The 11,023-nt window shown below is 37.6% G+C and overlaps 1 protein-coding gene across 1 annotated transcript; it reads right to left on the bottom strand.

Moving 5' to 3' along the window:
- Positions 1–349: 349 nt before the first annotated feature.
- LOC131930312 (vitamin K-dependent gamma-carboxylase-like) lies at positions 350–10,133 on the bottom strand. The gene is made up of 15 exons (XM_059286731.1): positions 9,857–10,133; positions 8,776–8,931; positions 7,564–7,729; positions 7,109–7,187; positions 6,756–6,868; positions 6,415–6,575; positions 5,454–5,626; positions 5,135–5,278; positions 4,797–4,928; positions 4,184–4,341; positions 3,465–3,634; positions 2,832–2,962; positions 2,127–2,268; positions 1,244–1,388; positions 350–446 (listed from the first exon to the last, which is right to left on the bottom strand). The coding sequence occupies exons 1-15, from the start codon at positions 10,131–10,133 to the stop codon at positions 350–352; spliced, it is 2,244 nt and encodes a 747-aa protein (XP_059142714.1).
- Positions 10,134–11,023: the final 890 nt, after the last annotated feature.

Here is an 11,023-nt window from a genome sequence, read left to right as displayed (position 1 = left end):
AATTTGAGCTTGTTCAATTAATAAGAAATAAATGTTACTTGTAAACACTGGGTGATGTTTAGTGAACATACGTGATGATGGGGTGTTGGTGTGAGGCGTGATGATGGGGTGTTGGTGTGAGGCGTGATGATGGGGTGTTGGTGTGAGGCGTGATGATGGGGTGTTGGTGTGAGTGACGAACACAATCAGAATATCATGACATCACTTATGAATGACTCCGAATTGTACAGTACAGCATCAAAACTTTTAAAATCAAAATAAATGAAACTTTATTTTATAATGGTAATACAATGAACGTATGGCGTTTAAATGTAGATATCAAAAAGAAGAAAATGTAATCAACACTACGTCATTCAGTTTCCGGTACTGCCAGGGAAATGTTTAAAACGGCATCAAAGTCTGTGTTGGTTGCTATGGAGAAGACGGCACTAGCCGCTAGCAACCAGCTGGGGATATCGAAGAGATTCGTCATTAGAAGACCGCATAACTTTATATCATGGAATGCGTGGCATAGAGGTAGAGTGCTAGACTGCTAACCCGAACGTCTCGAGTTTGAATCCGGGTTTAAGTAAGTAAAACGTCATTGAGTCCACCCAGCTCAAATGGATACCTAACTCATTTTAGGGAAAGTAAAATGCTGGTAGGCACAGTGCTGAATAAATTATTCATTCATATGCAGATTTCAAGAAACATATGAACTCAACTTCGCTAGGTCTAAAGTGGATTCTAACTAGAAGTAGGCTGGGGTATGGGTATGAGAAGGGTTAAAAAAATGGGTTGCCCACACAAACACTCACTCTGCTAGTGTCTATTTATGTGCATATGTGTCGATTTGTGCATATATGTCTTTAAAAAATAAAAAAATAAAACAATTTTAGGTCCGCTAAGAAATTATTTACAATGGGATTGTAACAATACAATACAAAATTGAACGTGTCAACATGAATAGTCGATTGTGTAGTCTCGACTTAGTCAAACTACAAAACCATATGGCTTTATGAGTTCACACAAACCTTCTTATAATATCAGCATACAATCTATTTATAGATCCATACCAACCTTCTCGTAATATCAGCATACAATCTATTTATAGATCCATACCAACCTTCTCGTAATATCAACATAAAATCTATTTATAGTTCCATACCAACCTTCTCGTAATATCAGTATAAAATCTATTTATAGATCCATACCAACCTTCTCGTAATACCAACATAAAATCTATTAATAGATCCATACCAACCTTCTCGTAATATCAGCATAAAACTCCTGAAAGAATGCCTTCAACTTGTGTAGAGTAATTGGTTGTACTTTAGGCCCCTCTATACCCAGTAAACTCTGGATGTTATTCAGGTCTGTATCATTTTCTAAACTTTTTAAAACAGCGTCTGCAATAGAAACAAACATCTCACATTGTAAGTGTGGTAAACAGGGACTTTACACTAAAGCTGAGACGTAGGGTGTTAACCCGAAAGTCTCGAGTTCGGATCCCTATCTCGAGTCTGTAGTGCGCCACTGAGTCCACCCAGCTCTAATGGGTACCTGACTCAAGAGAGGAATAGTAAATGTGGCTAGTCACACATATTATTAACCTATCCCTTTCATATATCGAACTCACGAAAACTGATGCAATCCACTTTCCTTACCTTATTGATCCTCAGGGCCTAAAAGGCATCGTTACTTACTACTTTTACTGCCAAAGCTACTCATGTAGTAAATGATTACTCTACATAATATTTATTTCTATCATCTTTAACTGTTTCTTTTTTGCTTAGTAATTAGTAAATACTCAATTTTTATCAGATTGCTGTTGAATTTCTCTGTATTTGTAAAACTTTTATAAGTATGATTATAAGTTGTATCCCTTAGTTCTTTGATTTTTAATAAATGGGAAGTAATTAGCTGAATTTAATATTTACCGGTAAAGAAAAATAATTATTGCAATTTATTTTAAACACTACGTTATGTCTAAACTAATTGAAAAGTGATGTAATATACTATTACGTCCACATTGTAATATTTAAGTTGTATTTTTACTTGACTGTTCAATTTTTTGTACCCCCTCAAGAACTAGTCCACACCTCCCACTAAGGAAACCACTGTAAGAAAATAATTTTGTTCTTCACCTAATGTAGAGTTGCCCCCTTGAGCCAATGCGTGCTTGTATTTTCTCCAAAGTTTGGATTTTGTTTGGTTTGTGAATGAGTACATGTAGCAGGAGACGGTCTCTGTTGCCACGTGGACTAGGTGAAAACTGTCTTCAGGAATCTGAAAAGACATGTCAGCATCCAGCGTACATTTTAATCAAGTTTCATTGTACATCAAGTTGTTTTTTTTTAAATTTATCTATTTAAGAACTAATAAGGCACATTATTTGCGCTTTTTCTTTTGGGCGCTTTATTCGGTAGCGCACTTTTTTCTCTAGCGCATTTTCCTGAAGCGATATTTTCCGTGGGCGATTTCTTTTTCTGTTTTGTTTTAAAATGAAACTGATACCAATGGGATCCAAACATTTTTTATTACTTTGAACGAAACTGTCCTTATAACATTTTATTGCGCAGCCAACGCGGTGCATCAAAGCTACAAGGGTTAGTCCGTAACTTACGTATCTTTATAATGTAATGCATTTCAAACAATCAGAAAATATAGTAAAACTAGGTACATGATAACACATATTTTAACCTAATACATAATAAAAAATTGCTGTAACATAGAACATGATAAAATAAACCACAAATTCACCTCCCACTTCTCACGTGAAATTATTTATGGATTACACCCCCGCCCCTCACCCCCCCTCCACTCCCCCGCACTCAACATCATAATGTTACCTGAATGGTTTGGTTGATCCCGAGGGTGATGTTTCTATTCTCCTCAGGGAACTCAACAACGACTCGACCCTCCAGCACCGTCAGGCTGGTATTCTCAAAGTCTGGCTCCACGTAGTTCTCCAGAGAAAACCCTGGCAAGTTTAAATATTCATTAAAAGGGTTATTTATTATTTTACAATATCATTGGTTGGTTAACATTTACCCCTAATTAAAATAATGCTTTTTAAATCCTTTTTTTAACATGATTTATAGTGTATTTGTCTTATGTCCTACCGCTTTGGTCTTCGTGCTTAAAGCTTGGCCCTTTTTATTGGTCGAAACTTGCGAACAGAATCTAACCCACTTTTATCGAACAGATTCGTTTCAAACTTGACAAGTAGGTCAAGACCCGGTGAAAATGCAATTTGATTTTTTTAAAGGCATAATAAAAGCTTGTTATTATAGATTTCAAACGCTATAATAGAGCAACAAAACCTAATAACTGGACTACTAGAAGCGTGCAAAAAATAATTAGACAAAAGAACAGTTAACCCCAAAAAAATGTTTTTTTTTAAAACCGTGAACTTAAGCAAGTGGCGGTAATTATTTCAAGTAATTAATTTCATTTAGAAACCGAAACCGGAAGTGACGTACCCGGGAAGTCGGCCACATAGACCAGCTCATACATGTCGTCAAAAGATTTCTTGATGACGTCAAACTTTTCCCTCCAATCTGATAGGTCGGTGAGTAGAGGCAGCATCCAGCTGGGCTTCTCAAAGAGGTTCCAGTCGGCCGTTAATATGTCAACATGGGGGTTCACGATCCTTCAGGCATATAAATATATGGTGACAGGACAAATTATCTCAGGACAAAGTATATCAGGACAAATGATACGATGGACAAATAATCTCAGAAAAAAATATCTCAAGGCATAATATTTATTGTATTTAGGATTTAATTTTAATCAGTTGGTTTTTAATTTTCACATAATAATTGTGAAATGTGCTATGTATGTATGTATGTATGTATGTATGTATGTGTATATATATATATATATATATATATATATATATATATATATATATATATATATATATATATATATATATATATATATATATATATATATATATATATATATATATATAGATATATATAGATATATAGATATATATATATATACCTATACATATATTTGTTATATTAATTATTTTTAATTGGTCATACAGGGTCCATAACCTTAAACCATTCTACATATACTTCTAACTTTAAACAGTAGTTTAAACGTGTCGTTTCTGAATGACTGAAAGCAAAGTAAAACTCATGGTTTGTTGAATTCCGTTGAACTCAACAAAATTATGTTCCAAACTTACCTTTGCTGGAACCTGTGGTTGTGTGAGTACCAGATGTCGAAGTAGATTTCCACGTTGGTGATGTTGCTTTGTCTGAGAGACTCGGCCACACAGGCGGCGTACTGTTTGATCATACAGGCCTGGGTGGGCCAACGTTTGCGTCCGTCTTCATGGGAAATCTAGAATCACGGGGAATCTAGATCACGGGGAATCTAGATCATGGGGAATCTAGAAACATGGGGAATCTAGAAATATGGGGAATCTAGAACCATGGGAAATCTAGATCATGGGGAATCTAGAACCATGGGAAATCTAGAAACATGGGGAATCTAGATCATGGGGAATCTAGATTCTGGGAAATCTAGAAACATGGGAAATCTAGATCATGGGAAAACTTGAAACATGTGGAATCTAGATCATGGGAAATCTAGAAACAAAGGGAATCTAGAATCATGGGAAATGTAGAATCATGGGGAACCTAGATAATTAGAACTCTAGATCATGCGAAATTTAGATAATGGAAAATCTAGTTGTTGTTGATATTTCTGGACTCAGGATTTACACATCACCCCTCCCTCCCCCACCGTTTTCCCCTTGTGTCGTTACTAAGCAGATCGTTGTCTGCATTACTTACGTAAGGGTCGATGTACCCTGAGTGACCAGTGTCCTTCTCTCTGTAGGTGATCCTGGCATGCTGGAGTACCCAGCTGTCGACCATCATGTTCCAGGAGTAACCGTAGAGGCCATTTGTCCAGCTGTTCAGTCCCTGTCAAAGTTTGAACAGTTTAGTGCGATGGTATGATGGTATGATGGTATGATGGTGTGATGCTATGATGGTATGATGGTATGATGGTATGATGGTATGATGGTATGATGGTATGATGGTATGATGGTATGATGGTATGATGGTATGATGGTATGATGGTATGATGGTATGATGGTATGATGGTACCAAATGAAATATTTCTTTACCTTAGTGACAAAGTGTGAGTACGGTAGGAAACATTGCAAGGTCATGAACCCCAAGGTGAAAGATGTGGCCAGTTTGTGCAGAAAAGTGGGGGTCACCTTTGGTGTGTGTTTGAGGGGGACTCTGAAACTATAAGCCTGGCCATTCTGGAAAGGTAAAAAAATGTTTTTAGGAAACTTCAATGGTGAAAAAAGGGGGTAAAGACACTTGAATACAGGAGCTAAACAGATAGAAGTTCAAGGGACGGCCGCCCCGATTTCAAGTCAGTTGCTACTCATCTGACCCGGGCGCATTTGAAGAAATCAGCAGCAGCAACAGTACCTCCGATTTAACTTGATCTTTGCTGTAGATACAGTGATCACTGGTCTTAATGGAGGCGGTCTCAGAACATCGTCTGATCCTCAGTGCAGAAGTGACGTATGCGTAGAGTCGTCTAGGCCAATCATTGGAGCAGAAGAATATTCCTGACGTCATCATGACGTAGGGAAACATTCCTGGTAAAGTAATTTTTTTTTACTCTGTTTTAAATGAATTATACAATATTGTAAATCGAATAAGTTAAAACACTGAAGGGTTCTTTATTCACAATTAAAACAGGGTAATTTCAATCAGTTATATGCTTTCTGCTATTTTTATTTACATTTCGTACTTTGGTCATCTTTATATAATGCAATTTTATGTTTTATGCAGTGTTTTAATTTCATCAGAAGTGTTAGTGATTTTTTTGGATAGGTTACCCGACACAGACATACCAAGCTACCAACACTAAGCAAAACAATATAATCTAATAGTCGCTAGATAGATAAAAACAGCCTGTGTTTGTTAACAAAAGCCTACAATAGAGCCATCGCCAATCTATCAATGTTAAACATGAACGTATAAAGCCCACCAACTATTACATAAGCAGATTTTCTTCCAGGCATCTCTTCTCTTACCGCCCGCCCCCCCCCCCCCCCCCCCCCCCCGCCCCCCGAACGAAATGAAATTTATATAATTTATATAGAAAATATATACTTTTAACAGTGTCCGCCCCCCCCCCCGAAGAAAGTCTACCGCCCCCCCCCCCCCGCCGAAAATTACAAGTGCTCCCCCCCCCCCGGAGAAAAAAGTCTGAAAGAAACACTGTACATAAGCCTACAACCATCACCAACCTACCAATGTTAAACATGAACTTATAAAGTCTATAAGTACAATCGTTAACAACCTACCAGTGAGTACATAAGCCTACAACCATCACCAACCTACCAGTGATTACATAAGCCTACAACCAACACCAACTTACCAATGTTGAACATAATGGAGTTAAGGATGTGAAACGTCATCGAAATCAACAAGCCCAGCTTCCTTGTTCCATCAAAGAACAAGACAAACCCGACAAACAAGTCTATGATTAGCCCGCAAATGTGGATGCCCAATGCGATTTGTGGTCCGCTTAGGAAGTAGCTATAATAAGTTAAAAGCAACCTTTTAACTGTAGCAAAGCTTACTTTATACATTGTGAAGGGGATTTATAGACGTTACATAATATAATTTAGCTGCTTAGCATTTCATTAATCGTCATGCAGTATTGTTGCATTTCGTTTTGTCATTTGGAGGTGAGTACTGTGATGTTAATGTGAGTACCTGACATATGAAAGTACTGTTGGCAGCTCGGTGAAGTAGCCTTTTAGAGAGTAGCCATAAATCCAGTCAAGGTTTAATTTCTTCAGACCAGCAATAAAGTATACCAGTATAATCTGAGAATAGTTCAAATTAAATACAAATTAAGCTTCATTAATTAAGCCAGCTTAACTTTAGTCAGAATGACATTCAGATCAATGTACACAAAATCAAGTAATTATTAAAATTTAAACATTTAAAAATTGTGCCGTTTAATGTAGGTCTTTTTCTCTACTTATAATGTCGAATTCTCAGCGGTGTTTAAAAAATTATTGTTTTTTGTTAATTAATTGATCAATTAATGCTGATGGCACTACCTGTGTCCGCAGTAGTGTGTAGTTCCACAGTGGCACGTGTGTGTTGTTCATTCGTTCATGACGGTATCCATCTATGGAACTATATTTGGACACAATATGTGGCTTTTAATACATTTGGTTAAATTTCCAATGGAATTTTCTATTATCTGGCTTAATTGATTAGATAGAATACTGAAACAGATACAAACAATCAACATACATACATATGTACATAAGTTGGCCTAGCAATCAATATCATCATAGGCAATTTAGCAAAAAGGAAACAAACACGCCTTTTGACAGGGAGCCGAACGTAATCCCGAAAGACACTTGCCATTCGGGCATTTGTCGCATTGGGGCAAGTGTCCATTCGGGAAATCGACCTTCGGGCAAACGGCATTCGGGCAAGTGTCTTTCGGGAATTTGTCGTAGACCCCTTTTGACAGCACCTACCAAAACCTGTCGGCGTCACCTACCAAAACCTGTGGGCGTCAGACACAGTGAAGAGAAAGGCCAAAGTCCCGAAGAGGTAGCTGTGGTTGTTCCAGCGAGTTTTATCCAGGATAAAAATGTACCAGTACGTCAGTAGATACATGATACAGCTGTAGCGATACTTGTAGCCCAGCATTATCCCACAAGCACCTGGGATAGACATGACAATATTAGTAATCATCATCATCGGGGGGGGGGGGCTGCACAGGGTAACTCCAGGCCTAGAGACGCCAATCTTAGTTTGAAATAAAAATAACGTTTGTTGATACTTTTATTTCTTTTATAATGAAACAGAAATGCTAAATATGAAATTCCCAGACAATAATAACAATGTAGCGACTATCCTTTAATAACGTCACGTTTTTGGACAACTTTTACCTCGCCCCTCCCCATCGTCACACATCGTTGCAAAATGCAAGACTGTCCTCCCTTTTTAAAAAACGCCACACTGCAGCGCGTTTTTGAAAATTGAGTTTATAAATAAATTTCTATTAGAATTTAGGAGAGCAGTATTTAAAAACTCGATATAATGGCTAAAATGCAATTTTTAACATTATTTTTTAATGATAAATATATCGTCACACTTTCTGAACCGTCCCACCCATCCCCATCGTCACAAGTGTCACGAAATTTTTTACCCCCCCCCCCCCTCCTCCCGGCGTGTGATGTTCTTGAATGGAAGCTCCCATACATTAAAAAATGTACAGAAAGAGAGTGTGTAATAAATTAGCTACCACATAACAGAAAACATAGCGATGTACACCAAACGCAGACAGAGAGTATGTAATAAAGTAGATACCACATACCAGAAAACATAACGATGTCATTTATTGTACACCACACACAGACAGAGAGTGTGTAATAAAGTAGTTACCGCATACCAGAAAACAAAGATATACACCACATACAGACAGAGAGTGTGTAATAAAGTAGATACCACATACCAGAAAACATAACCATGTATTCCACATACAGAAATAGTGTGTAATAAAGTAGGTACCACATACCAGAAAACATAATGATATACACCACATACAGAAAGAGACTGTGTAATAAAGTAGATAGCACATACCAGAAAACATAACGATATACACCACACACAGAAAGAGAGTGTGTAATAAAGTAGATACCACACACCAGAAAACATAACCATGTATACCACATACAGAGAGTGTAATAAAGTAGGTACCACATACCAGAAAACATAATGATATACACCACACACATCCACCTCACGGGCAGAGGGCGTAGGAAAGGAAACAGAGGAAACCTGCAGAAGGTCGACTCGTCCCACTCAATGTCAAGGACGTTCATACCGCGTTCAGTGAACACGTCCAGTACCATCAGGAAACCTGTGGGAAGCAGGTTTAGCAGTTAGTCGTTACACAAAACCTGTGGGATGGAGGTTTCGGTAGTCACCAGCACCTTCAGAAAACCGGTGGGATGGAGGTTTAGCAGTTAGTCGTTATCATCAGAAAACCTGTGAGGTGCAGCTTTAACAGTTAGTCGTTACTATCGCCATTAGAAAATCTGTGAAATGGAAGTTTAACCTTTAGCAGCTAGTTGTTGTGACCAGATATTGTTTTTACTCCCAAAAGACTTGCTGTTGTTATGTCGTTGGTATTTAAAGGATAGTAGACAACTTTCGAGATATACGACATTGTTGGCTAAATGGTCGACACTATATTATATTGTGGATTCCGAAGTCTTGGTTGGGGTATATCGTTGATTCAGCTAGAATATATTTATAATTATATTAACATTTTCCGACACTAAGGCCATAGACACGTTTCAACAATAGGTCTTTTGACGAAGTGTAATTGCTTTTCGTGATCGTTGAGCTGTAATGTCGAGTGAAAGTTGCAAGTAATTAACTTTGGCTCTCTGGATCCTTCCCGTTGCTCTGTGAGAGACTATTCTGTCTATTCTTGAAATACATGACTTATAGATTGGACAGTAAAATCAGGCGTTGGTGATATTGAGGTCTCTTAAATCTACTTATCTTAGGCGTAAAGGTTTGGCGATTGAGTAAGAGCAAAATTTAGGTTTTTATATTTATCGGAGATCCTGAATCATAGCAAATAAATTAATCAGTGGTTTTACTATTTTACAAAAGAAGAATACATTTTATGGTATAACACCTTTGAGAATGTTTATGGAAATGTATTTTTAAAAATAATATCATTCAGGCTTGTGTTACGGTACTTAGACGTACCGCAACTTATCTAGATAATCAACAAGTGTTTTATGTTAAAAAATACACGATGAAAAGTTTACCAAACAAAATCCGGCTAACACCAAGACACGCTGGGTCTGCTGGCCGACATAGTAGAGCCACCAACCCTGGACAGGACGCTAAGCTCTTGAGTTCGAATCCGAACAAGGAGTTAAATGTAGTGGTCCAGCATGATGTGCTTGTGGAGGTGCTGGTGGTGACATTTGTTGTAGTTGTCGCTAGACCAGTCGTCCTGCATGTTGTGCTTGCTGTGGTAGGACCTGCTTGCTTGCTCGGGTGTGATGTTGTCTTTGTGCTGGTAAATCTGTGTAGTAGCATCGTCTGCAAAAAATAAGGTAGTGCTGGTAGGGTTACCTTGAGTTGGGAGAGGGGAGGGTCATCTACTGTTGGGGAGGGGAGGGTCACCTACAGTTGGGGAGGAGAGGGTCACCTACTTTTTGTCAGTGTGAGAGTTAAGTATTTTAGAATAAGGTTCCTGTGATGGCTAGTGCTGATGTCAAAGAGAAATTAGTTGAAACAATACTTTATGATGACCCAACATTATTCGAACTAAAAGTAACACACTATATTTTTAAAGTCTATTTCATTATCTTTGTGTCATTTGTAAAAATTACAAGGACTCGTAAAAATATCAAAAGAGACACAAAATATTGTCAAAATACACTTTTAAGTAATAAATAACTAAACCATTTTTAATGGTTAAAAGTTTAATGCAGTATAAAATTAACTTTACCTCCCCTTTCATATAGTACGTCTGCCTAGTTAGCCTCGCTCACACACAAAGAGAAATCCATGCGATGTAACCCAATGTGTCGGTGCCGTGTTACACAACCAAATTTAAATTTAATTTGAAAAAATATCGACCTAAATAAATTGAAAATAAAAACTTTAAGATCTAGTATTACCAAAATTAATAACAAAATGTATTTTTCAACTGTTCTTTTGTATGCAGAAATACTCTCATAACTTAAACATACAGTTGATTGTGTGGGCGATTCCAGTTTCAAAACTTGATCCATCACACGTAAACGAATAACTCTTCAATTCACAAAAGCATATTTCATCGCTTATGTCCCCTTCGACAGCAATCTCAATATATTTTTTATTCGTTAACCAGAGTTATATCCCTTAACGACCGCACACGACCCACGGGCGATAACCGCGGGCTTCATGTTCAGACGAGAGCTTCTAAATCTATTCGTAGCAGC

Source organism: Physella acuta, unplaced genomic scaffold, assembly GCF_028476545.2.
Source record: "Physella acuta isolate Inbredline_101_S28 unplaced genomic scaffold, ASM2847654v3 ptg001756l, whole genome shotgun sequence".
NCBI classification, from domain to species: Eukaryota; Metazoa; Mollusca; class Gastropoda; family Physidae; genus Physella; species Physella acuta.
This window is presented reverse-complemented; position numbering and strand designations above follow the sequence as displayed.

Coding starts and splice junctions, on each gene's coding strand:
- LOC131930312 (XM_059286731.1), bottom strand. CDS start 10,133: ATGCTACTACACAGATTTACCAGCACAAAGACAACATCACACCCGAGC. Junction 7,730..8,775: donor GTATATCATTATGTTTTCTG/GTATGTGGTACC, acceptor TGTCTATCCCAG/GTGCTTGTGGGATAATGCTG. Junction 4,929..5,134: donor ACTCACACTTTGTCACTAAG/GTAAAGAAATAT, acceptor AAACTTTGACAG/GGACTGAACAGCTGGACAAA.